General features: G+C 39.0%; 1 protein-coding gene across 1 annotated transcript in view; it reads left to right on the forward strand.

The window, feature by feature from the left end:
• Positions 1-286: 286 nt before the first annotated feature.
• Positions 287-20,919, forward strand: part of dnah9l (dynein, axonemal, heavy polypeptide 9 like) — a 124,111-nt gene continuing 103,478 nt past the window's right edge. The window contains exons 1-14 of the mRNA XM_057857690.1: positions 287-680; positions 2,529-2,672; positions 6,715-6,902; positions 6,988-7,183; positions 9,249-9,348; positions 9,427-9,638; positions 9,699-9,932; positions 13,300-13,467; positions 13,606-13,722; positions 14,336-14,473; positions 14,560-14,684; positions 16,732-16,927; positions 17,009-17,113; positions 17,204-17,395. Of these exons, the coding sequence (XP_057713673.1) occupies positions 381-680; positions 2,529-2,672; positions 6,715-6,902; positions 6,988-7,183; positions 9,249-9,348; positions 9,427-9,638; positions 9,699-9,932; positions 13,300-13,467; positions 13,606-13,722; positions 14,336-14,473; positions 14,560-14,684; positions 16,732-16,927; positions 17,009-17,113; positions 17,204-17,395 (2,415 nt within the window). The 5' untranslated portion in view covers positions 287-380. The remainder of the gene's footprint in view (positions 681-2,528; positions 2,673-6,714; positions 6,903-6,987; positions 7,184-9,248; positions 9,349-9,426; positions 9,639-9,698; positions 9,933-13,299; positions 13,468-13,605; positions 13,723-14,335; positions 14,474-14,559; positions 14,685-16,731; positions 16,928-17,008; positions 17,114-17,203; positions 17,396-20,919) is intronic.

The following is a 20,919-nucleotide window of genomic DNA, read 5'->3' on the forward strand; positions in this document are numbered from 1 at the left end:
ACTAAGAATGTTTATTTTTCCTTACCATTGTCAAAACTAGACTAGACTATTTATTTTGATTGGGAGCGTTAGCAGTGAGCCTGAGAGTGGTAATGGGCCTCCCAGTTGAAATGAATTGGATGCCATGATAGTACTTTACAATACATGCAATGTTTATCCCATCTTTATGTGTGGTGCTTTTGCTGTGCACCTGTTAAAGGCTCAGGTTGCTGGATAGGATTACATAGAAAGACAGCAGTCTGAAAGCAGTTGTATCACTTTACCTCTACTCTTCATAGCTGCACAAGGTATAAAAAAAACAACAAAACAAACGTTTTCTATCATTTCAGACATTGATTTCATTGACTAGTCCCAGCTCTTTCACTTGTTGGCTCTTCCTAATGGCTGAGGCTCTGAGCAACACGAGCAGGGTTAACCCTTTGCCAAGCGGAAGGGCTTCGGGCCTGCGTGGCCCCCAGGAAAGCACTCTCAAAACCGGGGTGGCGTTGTCCGATGAGAGGGTGGATTTCCTCCGGGAACAGGTTGTCTGTGTGCTTCGCGTTAAGACTGATAAGTGGAACCGCTTCATCAGCGCGGATGAGAATCAGCATATCATTTTGGACTTCTTGGACCATATTTGGAGCAGCAGGCTGCTGCTCTTCACTGGACCAGGAGGGACATTGCATGCTGGGGATGCTCAGGTAAGCACCCCCCCAGCCCCTGGAAGACTTGAACGTTTTAAGCCCCCCATAACTCTCTGCCGCCACTGTAAAGAGTATCATCTGTCTGTGAAGTTATTATAAGTACATCTCTGCCTAACATTGCGTCCTTTTTAATATTAAAGGGAAAAAAGTAATACAGATCAACTTACAATAAAATATAACTTTATTAACATTGTTTTGTTTGTAACAGAAAAGACAAAGTGCATCAATTTACCTGAATTAAAAAAAAAAAAAGTCACATCAAATTTGAAAAAATACACTCAAGGTACATTTTTTTGACCATTTGATACTGAAATATGAAATTCAATAAAGTCAATAGATAATAATAACTTTAAATTGATTAGCAGCATTAACTCATCAGGACAATGTGCCAAACAATTAAAAAAGATATAGAGAGAACAAAAACAACACTGTCATTGGACAGAGGGACAGTTTTAATTTTTGCTGCAGGCAGTATCAGCTCCTTTCCTGCTGTGTGAAGTTCTTTTGCACTGAGCATCTGGTATGCCACCTTATACGATGCTAACTGCTTGCTGATTTACTAATGTAACACTGCCACACAAAGCCTGGGGATGGCATGGCTCAGTGGTAGAGAAGTGTTTCCCCCAGCACAGACGTTGCGGGTTCAATTCTCTGTCCAGATGAACTCGCGTAAGTATCCTTGAGCAAGATACTGAACCCCACATTGCTCCTGGTACTGCGTCACCAGTAGGTGGATGTAGTGTAAATCGCCTTGAAAGGTGGAAAAGCGCTATACAAGTATAACAACACCATTTACCAAAGTGGGGCAGTTGTTTGCATGTTTTTGAAAAAAAAAAAAAAAAAATCAAGCAGCTTATCAATGTGAATGGGGTCTACTATCTTTGTGACATCTTAATTGATTGAACATTTTGAAGACACAGTAAACTCCTCGTCTCCCACCGTTTTAAAAGTCAAAGCCAAAAGCCAAACACTACATACGCTTCATCATATTTCCTCTTCTTAGCTATTCATATCTCTAGTGCTCTTTGCTGTTTGCTCTTGTTTGGTTCAAAAATACTGTGCACACTCTGAAAATGACAGTGCCACTGCCACCCACTGAATGTATGTGCAATTACACTTTATTGTAGTACGGCAAAAAAAGTATGTTCCCTGAGGTCACATGCACCACCCCCGGCATTGCTCTGCACCCCCCTGGGATGCGCTCCCAGATATTTGAGAAGTACTGCCTCAAAGGCCTGTTACCCTTAAAAATCAGTTTTATGCTTATGTTCAGTTCTTATCTCCAATTTACTTAACAGTACTGTAGGACAACAATGTCAACATGAATTCTAAATAAACTTGCACAATTTTCACATTTGAAGTACGTATACAACAAGGGCTTCTTGTCAGAGTGGCTGGGGTAATGAGGTCAAAGGTCACAAAGGCCATATATATATATATTATTTTTTTAATTTATAAAAGGTAATTACATTTGGAGTTAAAGAGGTCAGAGGTCACAGAAGTCAGAAAATATTTTTTGTGACAACTTGACAAAGGATTGTCCTAATTTATTACATTTTCAGTGTAGGTGATATGATGACAAGAGAAAGATTGATGACATTTTGGGACAGTAGTTTACAGAACACTCTACTAAATATGGTGATGCTTTGAATTTAGCTGATTAAGCAGAAGTCTGCTCTTGTTTTTAAGTTCAAGTTAAGTAATACTAGATCACCTTTCCAGAAGTTTTTTTCTCCTCTACTCTCAACGTTTATCTAACAAACCCATTTTTGAAATAAGTCCCTACTTATTTCTGCTGCTTTCAATGCCGTTGAAAGCATCCCTACTGTTTTTGCATCTGTGAAGACGTCTCCACCATGGAAGACCAAAATACTGTGTGTGCTGAAGAAGGGCGTCAAGCGAATCGCTCGCCAAGGTTTCCGACATCAGCTTCGACTGGGGGAAGTTCCGGGATACCCAATGGAGCACTTGCCCATTGTCTTCTCAGAGGTGAGTTTGCACTCACAATATGTACTTAACCAGAGGTGGATGAAGTTCTCTCTTTTTTCACTTAGGTAAAAGTACGGATACAGGTGCAAAAAATACTTAAGTACAAATGTCCTTGGTTTAAAATTTACTTTACAAGTAAAGATTAAAAGTATTTTCTCCCGATGCAAAAATGTAACACTGTACAGTATACATATATACTAGTATACATAAATTTGGAACGGAGTTTGCAGCGTTGGCGCCTTTGCGATTTCAATCTACGACCACACACATATCTCCAGCTCCAGCATCTCCACAGCCCTCTCCAGGACCTAGGTCGCTTGAGGAAGAAAAGGAGTACTTTTTTAAAATGTAATTTCATTGCACATACACAGTATAGCTCTGGGGTCAGGAACCTAAGGCTCGCGAGCCAGATTTGGCTTTTTTGATGGCTGCATCTGGCTCGCAGACAAATCTTCAATTCTTTAAAAAAAAAAAAAAAAAAAGTTTCATTATGTAAAGGGAAGGGCGGTAGGACCTCGGGGAAAACCTGGCGGGCGTAAGAGCCATAGGGGAAGCGTTAAAAAGAGCAACCAGTAAGGAGCGCCCACATTTTTTCCACTGCCAATCCAGTGATCAGGCGACATTCATGTCAGGACAGATTCGAAACGTCTGAAAAGTCTGATGATGCGTGTGGCAGTCGGTTGAAATAATCACTATGCATCTGTAGCGTGGTGCAGACAGAGATTAAATGCTTCAGTCTGTTGCTACACATTTAATTTTCTATTATTTTCATTTTTCTTGTACAGCTGAAACAAGAAAAAAAAAACGTCTGTCTCGCATTGCTGCACACAGACGGCTCATTTCTTATTCGCTCTAAAATGGGAATTCTTATATAATTATATCATTAAACAAATACAAGAATTTGTGACAAAAGATTTCACTTCTGCATTTTAGACACTACTAGAATTCACTCGTCGTCCGCTCGCCATTACAACCACATCTGCAGTCATACATAAACATACTAACAATTAACATATTTCTGAACTATATTAACTACAGTACACATCCTAATCATCCTAAAATAAAGCAATCCGCTAATATACACAGTCAAATTACAGTGCTGCTCAAAAGTTTGTGAACCCCCTCAACATTTTGGAATTTTCTATTATTTCAACCTGATTTCCTAATCAATCAATTCAGTAGTTTTTTTTTTGTTTTTTTAACAGTTGTGTTGTCGAGACTAAATTAAAAAGAGTTTTCATCAACTGATGTAGGTGCAAAATTGAACTGTTTGGTCACAACCAAAACCGCCATGTCTGGCGAAAAGTCAACACTGCATACCACCAAAAGAACCTTCTCCCAACAGTGAAGCATGGAGGTGGGAATGTCAAGATCTGGGCTTGCTTTTCATCCTCAGGACCTGGACAACTCCACATAGTCCAGGGAATCATGAATTCTGAGGAATATTGTCAAATCCTAGAACATAACCTGACGCCATCTGTTTTGAAGTTAAAGCTTGGCAGAAGGTGGATCATGCAACATGATAATGATCCAAAGCATTCCAGCAATACAACCAAGGAATGGCTGAAAAAGAAGAAGATTCGTGTTCTGGACTGGCCCAGTCAAAGTCCTGACCTAAATCCCATTGAAATGCTGTGGCGGGACCTGAAGCGAGCAGTTCATGCCAGACGCCCATCAAACCTCTCTCAACTGACTGCGTTCTGCAAGGAAGAATGGGCAAAAATCCCCCAAAGTAGATGTGAGAGGCTGATTAGTCACTACAGAAACCGTTTGGTTGAGGTAATCTCTGCAAAAGGAGGCGCAATATCCTATTAACTGAAGGGGTTCACATACTTTTGCACACATGATATCTGAGTTTTTCTTAAATCAACCACTTTTGTTAAATAAAGAATGACAATATAACTATTTCTTTTGTTTCAGTCCATTATTTGGAATGTCAGTATTGTGGATTTGGGTATAACTTAACATTTAATAAGGTTATTTTAGTTTTTTTTACAAAAAATCTGACCATCGCTGTGGGGTTCACAAACTTTCGAGCAGCACTGTATACTTTTTCTCACCTGACACAAGAAAAAAAATACTAGTTTACAGCGTCCGTATCGCATTGATGCAAATAAGACTTCATTCTTATTCGCTCTAAAATGCAAACATTTATTGCCCATGCACAGCCATAAGCGAACCCTGTCCCCTGCTGGTTTAAAACCTTAAGTACAACAGACTTTTTAGGCTGAAACGTGTGTATATTTTCCACAAACACGACGAAAAAAGATAAAACATTTTAAACATAGGGGGAATCTATCTGTGGACACAACTAAATATTAAAATAAGTATTTTAATGTAATTATTATTATTTATTTTATTAAATTATTATTAAAAGAATTAAAAGATATTTAAAAGATTATTAAAAAGAATTCAGAGACTTGTTGTACTTTAAAAGTGTTGAAATTACATAAAATGCACATATTACTTGTATTTTTAGTTTTGGTATGGTATAATATGGTTGGTAAGCCAACGAGGCACGCGTCATATATAGTAGATTGCCATGCACACATTTGCATATTTACACTTTGTATATTGTACTGTAAGTCAATACACAATGTAATCATGTTTTATACACAAAGTACCGTGCACAAAGTAAAAATGCGCTTGAGAAAAGTACAGACAGAGGTTCAACTACGGAGAGACAATCGATACCTTTCTTCACCAAAGGTGCTCCTCCTGTTGCGCCATTGCTCCCAAACTCTTATTTAAACCTCTGTGGAGGTTTTATTGTCCTGGATGACCGTCTTGCTGGTATTTCCTCGCAAAATAATAATAAAACCTGTCTTTCTTCGCTGTTTTTTTACGGTTTTCCTGACTTCTTTTCTTCTGTGTGTGTCTAATGCGGTAGTTCATCGGGTCGCATGCGTAAATCCACCACTGCCAGTACGTCAGAGAATAAAGGAGCTTATTCGCTGGTTTCCTGGTGGTAGGAGAGTGAGATCACAGCAATGGCCAATGTTTGGCTGTCAAGCGCAACCTCTCAGCTTTCAGGAACTATTGATTTTTTTTGATTGCACAAAACGTTTAGGACTTACGGTATTTCAAAGTACGCATGTGTAAATTTGTCGCTGCTGACACATCCGTTGTTAAAGGGTTACCGAGCTCAAAAACTCCAAAACTTAGTTGCTTGCAGTCCGCAATTAAGCTATCAGGTGCAGGGTTGTCAACAGACTTGCAGGGGCCCGGGGACAAGAGACCATTACAGGGCCCCCCGCCCCAATGGCTTGTCACGACAAAATATCCAGTACTTTTAACACTTGCAATGACAATGTTAATTTTCAAATGATTTAATTTGAAATGGCCAGTCAAATTCAACAGGCCGTAATGTAATGTGACACTATAAACAATTTCCATCTATTGTCCCATGTAGACTACAATACAATACAACTGAGAGTGCTATGCCTGCCTGCTAAGCAACAAAACAGTAGAACTAAACATCCTGTGCCTGCCCCCTCTACATCCCTGGGGTTATCAAGCCCTCAAACAGTGAAAAAGGGGGAAAAAATATATTTGAAATATTTAATATGTTAAAGTTTATAAGTATATATCGCGTAGAACATAATATTTAATCAGACAATGATTTTAATAAAAAAGAAATATGTGAATGTAAAGTAAAATAAATTAGGGGCATTCAGGGGCCCCTATGGTCCTGAGGTCCGGGACAACATACCCGGTGCCCCCCGCCCCACACACACACTCACTCTTGATCAGGTGCATACCGCCACCTACTGGAAAACAGTGTGCAGCACCCATTTGAAGGCGCGCTGGTCTCACTGTTCGTTTTTTGGGGGGGGACAGTATGTTCTTCACCTGCCTAATCTTGATTGTGACAAACAAAAGTAACGTGTAACGCAAGCGACAATTTGAAAAGCAGTGCTTCGTTACATTCCACCACTGTACTTAACTCAGTCACTGCCATTGATGGCAGTAGATGTCCAGTCCATTTGGATTGGGAGCCAATGTGAATAAGCGAAAATTCTGTGATATCGACTGTGTGTAGGTGCTGGTGTGTGTGCTGTCCAATAGTTTGAACCATGAAGAGTGGCCTCAGGTGGTCTCGGAGGATATCCACCGACACCTGGAGAAGCTTAGAAGTATCGTGGTTACGCTGAGAGGGCGCGCTGAGGGCCGAACCCTGCTGCCCCTTCCGCTATGTGTGGAGACGGCACGTCACGACATTGGACTCGGGTTAGTCAGCCTAAAAATACAACACACTGGGTTTAGGAATGAAGATGTACGATCTAGTGATTGTGCATCTGTCTATATACGAAAGCCCCACAGGATTGCCACTGAATGGAGGCTTGCTATACTCCATTGAAACACTGATTGTTCAGTGGTCTGGACAAATATGGAACGTCCTGAAGAAGGACTCTGGAGACCTGCTGCGGCAAGGTGATCATCCGGGCCCCAATGTGGAGCTCCAGTTCTGGACATCACAGCGAGAGAATCTGCTGGGAATTCAGTCACAGGTAAAGACCTCTGCCTAGGCTTCAGTATTTATCACTTGAGGTATGTTTTAGATCTTCTGATCTGAATATGGTAAAATGGATTCCACATATAAAATGCAAAAATCTTGCTCATAATTTTTGCATCTAAGGTGGTTTGACCTCACAAACTGATTGCAGTTCTTAAAAAGAATGCATGTAGTTCATTTTCTTCATTCTACTAAATTACAAATCACACTGGTAGTAAACTTTCTTAAAGTTTTGATATATTTTACATATGGATTTTATACCAAACATCTTTAACAGTTACGTGTGGTCAATTAGTTTTAAGGCAAGGTAAAGAAACCTGCTGATTGTGCTGAACTGTTTACATTTTCTAATAAAACCTCATCACACTTAAAATAAAAGTATAATCGGTTAAATAGTATAATTTAAGTAAAATACAGTGAGGTTTAATAAGTATTTGAACACCCTGTAATTTTGCAAGTTCCCCCACTTAGAAATGACGGGCAGTTTTGAAATGTTCACAGTAGGTGCTTGTCTGCTGTGAGAGACAGTTTTTAAAAAATCCAGAAATCACAGTGTATGATTTTTGAACAATTTATTCGTATTACACTGCTGTAAATGAGTATTTAAACACCTGAGAAATTCAATGTCAATATTTGGTACAGTAGCCTTTGTTTACAGGTCAAATGTTTCCTGCAACTTTTCACCAAGTTTGCACAAACTGCAGCAGGGATTTTGCACCGCAGCTCCACATAGATCTTCTCTAGATCAATCAGGTTTCTGGACTGTCACTGTGAAATGCGGATTTTGAGCTTCCGCCTTTTTATGAAGCCACTCCTTGGTCATTCTGGCTGTCTGCTTCGGGCCATTGTCATGTTGGAAGGCCCAGTCACGACCCATTTTCAATGCTCTAACTGCGGGAAGGAGGTTATTCCCCAGTATCTCACAATACATGGCATTAGTCATCCTCTCCTTAATACAGTGCATTCGTCCATTCCCATCTGCAGAAAAACACCCCCAAAGCATAATGCTACCACCCCCAAGCTTCACAGTAGGGAAGGTGTTCTTGGGATGGTACTCATCAGTTTTCTTCCTCCAAACACTATTGCAATTAAGACCAAAAAGTTCTATTTTAGTCATCATATGATCACTTTTTCCCATGACTCCTCTGGATCATCCAAATGGTCATTGGCAAACTTAACACGGGCCTGGACATGTGCTGGTTTAAGCAGGGGAACCTTCCGTGCCATGCATGATTTTAAACCATGACGTCTTAGTGTATTACCAACAGTAACCTTGGAAATGGTGGTCCCAGCTCCTTTCAGGTCATTGACCAGCTCCTTTTGAGTAGGTCTTGGCTGATTCCTGATTCCTCTTATTATCATTGAGACCCCACGAGGTAGATATTGCATGGCGGCCCAGTCCAAGGGAGATTGAAAATCATGTTTAGCTTCTTCCATTTTCTAATAATTACTCCAACGGTTGATCATATATCATCAAGCTGCTTGGCAATTGCTCCGTAGCTCTTTCCAGCCTTGAAGAGGTCTACAATTCTGTCTCTGCTGTCTTTGGACAGCTCTTTTGGGTGTAAGGGGTGGACAGATGTTTATATGCAGCTAACCACCTCAAACAGGTCAAAAAGTCAGATTCAAACAGTCCATCTCGACTCCACTTATTTAGGAAAACAAGTGGAGTCGAGGTGGACTTTTTAAAGGTGACTAACAGCTCTTAGAGGCTCACAATTCTAGCTAATAGACAGGTGTTCAAATACTTATTTGCAGCAGTATAATTCAAACAAATTGTTAAAAAAATCATATACTGTGATTTCAAGCCCGTCCATAATTTCTAAGTGGGAAAACTTGCAAAATCGCAGGGTATACTTGTTTTCCTCACAGTATATACATCTTATTCTGAGAAAATTTCTGTTTGTTCCATTGACATTTTGACTTGTTATAAGCCAAAAGAAATTAAGTTTATTAGCATTTTTTCCAGTGTAAAAAAACATGGTCTAAATGTGCATGCCATATAAAACTCAGGCCAAAGTCTTCATAGTGAATGTGAGAAATGTGGTTGCTGATTTCAGATTCAGAGTCAAAAAGTGAAGCAGATCATGGAAATCTTGAGAAGTGTCAACAGCAGTTACTATTCCTCGTTCCAGGAAGTCACAGTTAAAGTCAACAAGGGTGACTAAGCAGAAGTGTCAGTGGTTAAGCTTTCTTAGAATCCCAATGAATGTGTACTCACTCTTGTGGGTGTCGCAGCCGTGCTGGAAGCTGAGGATATCGATCTGCATTTGCGTCCTTTGAGGCGGCTCATCAGCAGCCTAGAAGAGAGAGGTTTCCCTCAAGTGGACTCTCTGCTGCCTCCTCTCTTCCACACCCTGGGTCTCATCTGGACTCGATCTCAGCACTACTGCACTCCACAGCGTGTGGTAGTCATACTGCAAGAGTTCTGCAACCTGATCCTGGAAAAGGTACACTGACTGAAATAAAAAAGGAGATTTATGATTAAAAAAATGTCTTTTGCTTCACAGGCTTTTGCTTACCTGATCCCAGAGGAACTGTTTAAGATGGAGCTTGAGGAAGGTCAGGAGCGAGTCCAAATGACTATCTACGTGCTGCGCACCTTCAAGCAGCTTTTTCACACTTACTGCCAGAAGATTCCGGACTACTTCCAACACGGCCAGACGGTCAAGCTGTGGGACTTTCCCACCTCTCTTGTGTTCCAGCGCTCAGACTGCATAATGGAGAGGCTGCTAATGATTGAGGTTGGATGAAAAACAATGACCTTTAGATTGAAAATAATATTTAACACACAAATTTTGCACTCATTGGCTGCCATTGCCATTGTATTCCTCTATAAATGTATTATTCATTAATATTAATAATAATATACTAAATTAATTTATAAGAACACAAATATATAATAATTGGTCATATTAAAGTTATGGATGGATGGAAGTTAAGATTTCTATTTTAACAAAAGTATTCACCTTATTCATAGTTCATGGTGTTCATAACACAAAAATTTGATGCAATGGTACCTCGTGATACGGAATTAATTCATTCCAGAGTTGCTTTCATATGCTGATCTTTTAAGATTTATTTTTGAAAATCCCTTAATTAGTTCCAAGCTATAAGCAATAGGCTGATGGAAGAGCAGGGTCTCTGTGCTCAGCATGATGGGAAAGTTCCTGACCAATAAGGCAGCAACATTTAATGGAACAGTCATGCCTTCTGATGGCCTGTCTTCATTTGTAATGCTTTATCACACCCTAGTGGCGCTAAAGTTTACGTAGTTTGTTAGGTTTCAGCTCATTCTACAGATGTTATTACATGCCTACTTGAGCTCATACCTAACACGGAGCGCTAAGATGAGCTAATTTAGGTAGTCATTGTTTTTTTGCTATTTGCATTTTTGTTTAATCTCACTGTTTGTGCCTTGAAAAAGCATTGCTTGTAAATTCTATTTTTCTTTCATTTATTACATACCCAGAGACTGAGGGGAGGCAGGCGGGGCAGTGCCCCCCCTAGTGACCGAAAAATGTCATTGCATGTAATTAACTTTCCCATATATTAATTTAAAATAAAGACATAGGTGGTAAAAAGTTGTCTATAAAAGTTGTAAAGCAATAAAACAACAAAAATTAATGAAATGAACAAGAGTCCTACAAAGTATTTCATAATCAAAATTAACCTTAATTAATTAAACCTTAGAGGTGGTCCTTTGCGTTGCTTGGTGAAAACTACACCTGAGGAGGCAAGATGGATATTTGGAATTTGTTTCATCTCCTCTCCCACATAAGTCAAACTCCACCTTTGGTTTCATAAACAGTACATGAGCATTGTGTAGCACATTGTGGTGTGTGTTTTTCGTTTGTTTACATTTATAGTCCCATGTACCGTAATCTTTGGACGATAAGCCACTACTTTTTCCCCTCATTTTTAATCCCGCGGCTTATAGTCCGGTTTATTTGTTGATTTATTTGGGTTACTACAGTAGGTAACACTTTGACAGCATGCCTCTGAGCATGCAGTGCTACGTCCTAGATGTAAATAACAATCAAAATTCATGTCCTGTGTTAATTATTTCTTCAGTTACTGTTTCAGTTGTTTCATTAATTGCTAGTTATGGTATTTGGTAACACTTTATTTGACAGTAGCGCCATAAGACTGTAATAAAATAATTATGACATGACCATAGACTTCATAATGACTGACGGGTCAGATTTGACCTTCACTGCGGCACGCCTTCAAGTAGGGGGCTATCCCACAATGCGCTTTAGTTATTCGCAGTCGGTCGCAGTGACACATGCAGCAAACCAATGCCAGATTTAGGTTGAAAAAGTATGAAAGCTGTACCGCATACAAACAGGAATTATTGTCACAGGAGTTATTTGTTTGAGGATTCAAGGTAATTATTATATTTTTCAAACCATGCATGTAGTTTGTAATGTGAAAAAAATCAATGGGAGAAATTAGCTGCTACAGCATTGGCATTATACTTTGCAATATTCACATAAAATAAATGTTACCTTTTTTTTTTTTTTTTTTTTTTTTTTTTTTTTGCTTTTAACCAAGAATCGAGACTCTTTTACGTGCATATCAATAAAGAATTCAGGGATTTAAGCATTTATTCACAAGAATTTTCAGCGGAAAAAGCTCTTTGTTGTACTAAGGGGGCTGCCACAGTGACTTAACTAGCAGCACAGTCAACATATTTATGTAAAATAAATGCTAACTGCCCATTTTTTGTTGTTGTTGTAGTTGCTTTTAACCAAGAATTGAAGAAGAATTCAGGGATTTAAGCATTAATTTACAAGAATATTCAACGGAAAAAGCTCTTTGTTTATATATGGCGGCCGCTAATTTCCTTACTGACAAACCTCATAGTTCGCAATATTTACGTGAAATAAATACTACCTGCACGTTTTTCTTTTTTTTTTTTTTTTTTTGCTTTTTACCAAGAATCGTGACTGTTTTACATCCATGTCTATAAAGAATTCAGGGATTTAAACATTTATTCCCAAGAATTTTCAACGGAAAAGCTCTTTGTTTGTGTTTCCACTCATTCAGCTTTGACGGCGATAGGCCCCCTATTAATCGGCCTCGCACCCCATCAGTACATTATGAAGTCTATGACACGACACTATCATGGGCATTATTGAATGCTAATGACAAATGTCATTAAGTGTCAGCCGGCAAATTATCACAAACTCCATTTATGTCCAGCTGGGATCCTTTACATCCATTCAAAAGTGAGTTCATAAGCATTCATTAATGATCATGGCAGTGTCATGTCATAAGTATGATGGTCTTATGAGAGTCTTATGGGGCCCCTGTCAAATAAAGTAGTACCAAATACCATAATTGACCATTAATGAAACAGCTGGAAAAGTAACTGAAAATGTAATTGACACAGAACATGAATTTTGATTGTTATTTGCATCTGTAGCGCTGCAATGCATGCTAGGAGGCATGTTGGATGACAACAGTGTTGACAGCAGGTGGCAGCAGAGGTTGCCTTTCTCCTCCAAGGGAGCAGCGATGGCCTAATAAAGCTGTTTGAAGCAATGAAGCTTTGCATGGTGGTTCATTTGGTCTTATGACAGTCTTAAGATTCTGTTGACAAATAAAGTGTTACCGATTCATATCTTTTGATGTAAATATCCCATAATACAGTGAGGACAGCAGCGGCTTATACTCCGGTGCAGCCTATCTATGAACAAATGCCATTTTCGTATCAAATTTGGTGGATAGCGGCTTATAGTCAGGTCCGCCTCATAGTCTGAAAATTACGGTAGTTACATTATTGCATTGCTACGAGCAGGAATTATCTATGACGGTAAGCACAGTAATATGAAGCGAAAAAGCATAGAAAAAACTTCCGAGAAATACATTTTTTATGTTCTGAAGCTGTAGTATTTCGATTTGTTTGTTTTTTATACCAAATGTTTTTCCTTAAAAGCATACTTAATGAAGTAAAATGTTGCCTTTGAAAGAAAATCCCTGATCCGAGACAACGCTAAGACCCTCAAAATATGGTTCCAAGACCAATCTGGATGATTCCAACACTAAAACCAATAATTTGGTCATAGCCAGTGAGCTAAAACAGATGTTTTTTCTCTTGCATAGGAGCTGTTTGCTTCAGCGTTGGACTTTTTAAAGCTGGAGAAGGTGGAACTCGGCGGATCAAGAGGAAAGATCCTCAGCGAGATGGTCTTCGGCATGAGCGAGGAGTTTCAGGACCGCTGGCGAGCACTCAGAGAGAGCAAATGTGACCCCTTGGATCACACTAATGTTGTGAGGACCATCATGTTTCTGCTGTGAATCTAAATCAGTTCGGGTTGGCAGTGAATGAATGTTTATTCATTTGCTGCCACCCTCCCAGTTAAAATGAATTGGATGCCTAGCGCTGTCAATTTCTCATCTTGTCTGCAGGAGTTTGTTCATCAATACAATTGTTTTATGGATCAAAACAGAGATTTTGACCAAAGGCTGGGAACTGTGCTCAATCTGGCCTTCCAGCATTCAAGAAACCTCAAATCTACATTCAAGGTGTGTTTTTGGGTGTTGTGGTGGGGTTCATTGAATATTTTACATTCATTCAGATGTTTTGCCTTTTATAAGCCAGGCCTGATCCAAGGCCGTATTTTGACTCATTGTCTGCCATTGATAGCGATAGATGACTATTTACTGTTTTCAACTCTTTTCTGATTAAAAAAATAATAATAATAAATGAAAAGGGGGTGGCAACAACATTAAATATATAATCAGATTTTTCCCACCCCTTTCCTTTATTAAAAAGAGAATATCTTTTTTTTCCGTCTTCAATTGCAAACATGTAAATAACAAAAAATATGAAATTTGAAAATACTGTAATTTCTGGATTATATGCTTGAGTTTGAACCCTGTGGTTTACAGTCAAGTGCGGCTTATATGTGTTTTGTTTTCCAAGCTAATAAGCCGCATGTTTTTTGGTGTAAATATCCCATTGTACAATGTGGACGCCTGATGCTTTTTGTATATGAAACGATACAGTTTTCTTGTAAAATATGATGGTTATGGCTTATATTCAGCTGAGGCTTAGTAAATTTATCACTGTCAATCCCACTGAAATGTTGCCAAAAATGTGCCCAGTAATGAAACATTACTGTTTCATCCAAATCAGCTGTTGAAGATTTTTGGCAACCTCCTTGAAAGACCCAGAGTTCATCAGCTTTTCTCCCCGAACTACATCGAATTATTAAATATGTTCAACCAGGAATTAAACTACTGCAAATTTCTACTCAATCAACACATATATGAGGTCAGATATCATCAAAGTATTATTTTTTTTTTTCTTCAATTTTTCAATTTTTTTTTTTTTTTTAATAACTTAAGTTAATGTTTCAGCACAAATCCGGAAATGTGATTCTGGGGAAGAATATGCCCCCGGTGGCTGGGAGGCTAAAATGGTCTCAGGAGCTTCAATGTCGTATTTTGACCAACAGAAGCAACCTCTGCCAGCTTGCTCATATGTATGACTCTCACACACACACATGAAAGTGTATTTAATTCATTGACTGCCATTCATAGCGGTACACGTTCAATTCATTAGGTCTTTGAGGGGCCTGCATCTCCAAGCCCAAATCATAGACTTCATAATATATTGACATGACACTGGGCGCAGGGCCGATCCGTAGGAGGCCTAATTTCAAAAACTTAAAAATATTTCCAAAACCAAAGCTGCTACCGACCTAAAACCAAAACAGGCATGTTTGTTCTAGAAAGACAGGTGTTTTAATTCATCTTTTTTGTAAAGGGAATAATTAGTGGCCGCCATATGGGAAAACAGAGAGCTTTTTCCATTGAAATTTCATGTGAATAAATGCTTAAATTCCTGAATTCTTTATAGATATGGACATAAAACGGTCTCGATTCTTGGTTAAAAGCAAAAAAACGGGCAGTTAGCTTTTTACGTAAATATGTCGAATGTGCTGCTAGTTAAGTCACTGAGGCCGCCCCCTTTGAATAACAAAGAGCTTTTTCCGCTGAAAATTGTGAATAAATGCTTAAATCCCTAAATTCTTTATAGATATGGACGTAAAACAGTCTGGATTCTGGGTTAAAAGGGGGAAAAATGGCCAGTTAGCTTTTATTTACCGTAAAAATGTCGAATGTGCTGTTCAGTCACCGTGGCTGCCCCCTTAGTACAACAAAGCTTTTTCTGCTGAAAATTCTTGTGAATAAACGCTTAAATCCCTGAATTCTTTGTAGATATGGATGTAAAACAATCTCGATTTTTGGTTAAAAGTAGGGCTGTCAAACGATTAAAATTTTTAATCGAGTTAATTACAGCTTAAACATTAATTAATCGTAATTAATCGCAATTAATCGCAATTCAAACCATCTATAAAATATGCCATATTTTTCTGTAAATTATATATATATTCTGTAAAATAATTTGTTGGAATGGAAAGATAAGACACAAGATGGATATATACATTCAACATACGGTACATAAGGACTTTAGTGGGTATTTCACTCTACTGTCATTTAAATCTGTCTATGCTGTCCTCACTCCAAAGCGTCTACTTTTTCCAAAGCTAGACAGCTAGTGAACGACGCCTTAATAATCAGACTTCTTCCTTTTTCATCTGATTTATTAATAAAATTGCCTCGAACCACTGTCCTCTTTAGACCGTAGTGAAACTACAAAAAAAAGTACACAAGCATTGCATTAGCAACAACGTTAGCTTAGCACGCTATACAGGTTCACTAAACTTAAACAAAAAGCGTCTCATACAAAAAATATAACATTTCGCTTACTAACATAATATGTACATTCTTTACAACAACCATACTTACGGACAAATCTTGTCCAAGGATCATATAAGCACAACATTACAACGTAGGCGTCAGCCCGAGACGTCGTGCAGCCATATTGAACTGGCAAGAAAGCAATAAACCATGTCGCAAAGCGACCACAAGAGTTCGCTGTTAGACAGCACAAAAAACCTTGCTGTAATACTGTCTGAGCGGGACATGTGTGTTAATTGCGTCAAATATTTTAACATGATTAATTTTAAAAATTAATTACCGCGCGTTAACGCGATAATTTTGACAGCCCTAGTTAAAAGCAAAAAAAACAACAACAAAAAAAACGGGCAATTAGCAGTTATTTTACGTAAATATTGCAAAGTATAATGCCAATGCTGTAGCGGCTAATTTCTCCCATTGATTTTTTTCACAACGTTTCAAAATGCATCCACGGTAGAAAAAATATAATGAATTACCTGGAATCCTCGAACAAATCACTCCTGAGACAATCCTTCGTGTTTGTATGCAGTACAGCTTTCGTACTTTTTCAACGTAAATCCGGCGTTACATTGCTGCATGTGACCGACTGCTAATAAATGAAACGGAGTCTGGGACAGCCCCCTTCAGGAAGGCGTGACGCAGTGAATGGCACAAGTGTCAGGTCAATCATTATGAAGTCTATGCCCAAATATAATGGACGTCTATTGTTGTCAACAGCACTGAAAAAATGTAATTCGCTGATATTTTCCTGTCCCCCCTTTCCAGGCCTCTGGGTGGTGCTGATTCAGATGCAGCCCTGCACAAGTGCGAACGTCTGCTAGAAACTTTGGAACAGCAGGACCAGGAGCTTTTCTCACAGTGGACTGAAGGCCTGGAGGAAATCTGTCAGAAACACCTGAAGGACCCTCTTTTGAATCTTGACAGCAATACAGGCTTATTCCACGTCAACTTCAGTCTAGCTGTAAGCACCACTGTGATTAAATAAAAATCATAATAAAGTAAGTTTGTATGGATGGTTATCAACGCTCAACTTTACATCCAGTTAAGATCGGTGCTCAAAGAAGTGAAGTATCTAGGAATGCTGAAGAGTCAGAACATTCCCAAAGCAGCTGTTCAGCTCCACTCTAAACGGGAGCGACTCTGCGTGGTAAGTTCAAGTTCCTACTTATCAGTAATGTAATGAAATTTTCATCCACGAACCATGCTTGAACTGACAGACCTCCATCGCGTCTTGCAGCAAACTCAGACGCTAATCTTGGTGACCCAGTGGTACAACCAGTTGAAAAGCACTATCTTGGATGTGGAGCTAGGACTGGTAAAAGATGAGATGGAAAGAACAAGGCGACAGCTGGATCCAGCCCTGCTAGAGCTGACCTGGGACCAGGATGATGTGTGGGACTACATTAGGATCACAAGAGATCTAGTCCAGGTTCACAGTACTGTAATTCTCATGTAGTTTCATGAGTGAGTTTGCCTAACTAACTTTTTTGAAAGCTGAAATTAGAATTGTGTGCCTCCTCTAATGCGTTCCAGTCAAAAGATGATTAGAAGCATTTTGAACAAGCAAGGCTGGCTCCAAAGCAAAGTGCAATCTGTCTTAAAAATATAAACTAAAATGTGATGATAGTGTCAAGTTCAAACACACATCCTTAGGAGGACATTTATGAATATCAACCAAAATCAGAAGGCATTCAACTTTTTGAACAGCTTGCAAGGAGACCGGAAGGAAGCTATACAATGCAATATGAAGGGAATAGGTACCGTTCTCGCACACACCATATAATTGTTTGTATTAGTCTAACACATTCATCTAACTATAGTTTAGGCAGACTTCCCTCCATGCCCATGAACACAGTAAAGTGAATCACCTTATCGGGGCTCCTGAGGGGGAGATGGAAAAATGGTAACGTTTCTCATAGGCACCGTCTAACTGTTTGCATTACTTGAACACACATAATATAATTAATCAGGTTATAGTATCATTTCTCATATTTACGGTAGAACTGAACTACTCTAAACACACCTAATATAAAATAAATAGCACACCATAGTTTAATGAAACGCAGATTAGATACACAACGCCATCTTATCATAGAAGCCCAACGTGTGCGTCACGAGCAAGATTGACGCACCAAACTCTTGCAATCAGTTCTGCAAGGACAAAGAGCAGCGCGCTTTGTCCCAAAACAAGTAGAACCAGCCCAGATAACAAAGTTGATAGCGGGCGCTTGGGACGTCAAGACCCGCGTCGGTCGCTGTGGCAACCATGTCCCATCCACGGACGAACCTAACCGCCCAAAACCGGCCACAGACGGATGGTCCCGAAACAACACGAAGCCACACCTTCGGGCCGGCCTACTCCACCACAGACTTAAAAAACACTGGACACTGAGATAACACAGATTTTGCTGCTCGGAAACATTTTCTATGTAGCCTTGTTTTGGATCCAGACTTGTCCCTCTGTCGTCTGTTTTTGCCTTGTTTTTGACCATTGTCGACGAATAGATTGTCAACCTGCTTTCTGTGAGTCTTCTTCAAACTTTTGGAACATGGAGCCAGTACAAAGGGTTAACATAAGAGGTGAACGCATGGAATTTCCGCTTTCCTGGCTGGCGCACGGGCTGTTGCCGTTTCCGTGCGGCTTGGCCGGGGAGGCAAATTCCAACAAATACTAAGACTACACGATACAGTTTCTGCATTCGTTCTCAACCCAAACCCTCCGTTCCCTTAAAAGGAAATGGGGAGCAAGTGACAGTGACACCCAGGGAGCTTGTTTTCCCATGTGTGCACATGTAGTTAGAATTAGTACATGTGTGTCAAAACATTTTAATGTAGCAATATGTAGCAATATGCATTTAGCAAATCGATTATCCAAGATCCGCGGCTTGGCTCAATCCTGACCTCTAGAATGAAGGCCGGTTTGAATCGGTGTTATGAAAAAGCAGTTTATATTAAGAGCAAAGAATATCTTCATTGCAGGCAATCATTGATTTAAGCAAAGATATAATAAATGCTTAAATTATCTCATTATTTCCCTCGTTTTCTTATTGTATATTTGCGATTAAAGCACCATCAGAAAGAACCTCCCAAAAAGGCTTTATTCAATGGAATCATTAAACTTGTCGGCGCATATTCTCATAATGGGTGGAGGTGGTGGTTGGAACAGGACTTCAGGAAGAGAAATGTCATCCTTATTATCATCATCATCATCGTTAAAAGGAACCTCAAACTCGACAATGGCAACATGGGCACCCGTGTTATACTCATTATTTTGGAGAAGCAATAGATATATTTCTTGCAATCTAGAATTTGTTGGTGCCATAGCAGTTGACATAAGACCAGAGGTGGGTAGAGTAGACAAAAGTTTTTTTCAAGTAAGAGTAACATTACTTCAAAACAATATTACTCAAGTAAAAGTAAAAGTAGTCATCCAAAAAATGTACTCAAGTACAAGTAAAAATAAAAAAGTATTTGGTGAAAAGAATACTAATGAGTAACATTGTGTGGTTTTTTTTTTAATGTTTTTTTTTTTTTCAGCGCAAAATTATCTATATGAACTGTTATTGTCTTGTACTATAACATATTGCATTACCACATTCGCCAAAGAAATACAATAAAACCCCACTGATTTCCAGCAAGAGAAAAAAAATCTAATGAAATTTAGCATTATTCTTCAAAAGAGCATGAGTGCCCTCTAAGTTAGGAGTTAGGAAACTAAAAGGACCACATCACGGGTTTTCTGTGGTCAATCAGTGCTAAATAAAAACTGAGTGAGATATTAAAATCTGCGCTTTCAAGTCATGTTGACATGTGGACCGGCACATTCAGCAAGTGAAAAGGGGTATATGTGAGTCCGAACTTAATGAAAATAATTCACTTAATAATGGCAGGGTCAATTCTATCCATACAACATATAGGAAGACAATCTAAATTACCTATATAATGCAAATAAGGTTGCTTAAAAGTGGAATTCGAAGACAATTTGAGCATGCTGAAAAGTTAGTAGTGTTAGATCTCTACCATCCCTATTCCGACCTATGCCCTTGTATCAACTTATATTATTCATTTACAGTGATCTCTCTCTACTTCGCACTTCAAACTTCGAGCATATAAATACAGATAAGCTGTCCCAAGCCGGTCGCGTATTCTCACCCTCCCTCCCTCCTTCCCTCTCCCTGCTCTTTGTTCGTCAGGCAGTGCACTGGAGTTGCTTAATAAAGTTAACGATGATTGACAGACGTTTAATGTTTGTGTCAGGTAACGCGGGCGGGCAAGGTGGACCCAAATGCAGGGAAATGTAGGTGAGGCAGATGAATGGTGCAAAAATGATTTAATTAAAGCCAACGAAAAACAAAGTACAAAACAAAGGATGTGGTAATCAAGAGATAGCACTGAGGCAAACAAAACTAACAATAACAAAAGACTGTTTTTTCAAAAACTTACACGGGACACGAGGGTTTTGAATAATGCTGACCAGACCATGGACGCGAGACATTGACGTAGACAGGCTTTGACAATGACGCAACAAGGATCTTGCCACAGATGTCTGGAACCCAAAGCATCAAAACGCTGCATGTGTCAATCATTGTTTAACTTTTTAAAAAGCTGCTGTGGCAACTCATTGTTTGTGAGTGAGCATCTTGAGCGGATTTGAGTGGACTCACTCGAAGCATTTAATAAAGACAAGCATTTTTGTACTTTATTCTTGTTTAAAAATAATTCGGTGGGACAGTAAGATGTTTAAAACTTATAATTTTTACATTTGAAGTGCTTGAAAACCATTTATTAAAATGTGTACTGTACATACATACAAGTTGTTGTTTTTTTTAATTCCACTTTGGGGAAAAAAAAGTGAAAAAGCATGTCTTATATGTATCTCTCTCCAAATGCTGAATCTGAATAAATACATTGAACACACGCACAATTTTTTTTTTTTTTTTTTTTCTTATTGGG

This window comes from Corythoichthys intestinalis, chromosome 14 (genome assembly GCF_030265065.1).
Source record: "Corythoichthys intestinalis isolate RoL2023-P3 chromosome 14, ASM3026506v1, whole genome shotgun sequence".
Taxonomy (NCBI): Eukaryota; Metazoa; Chordata; class Actinopteri; order Syngnathiformes; family Syngnathidae; genus Corythoichthys; species Corythoichthys intestinalis.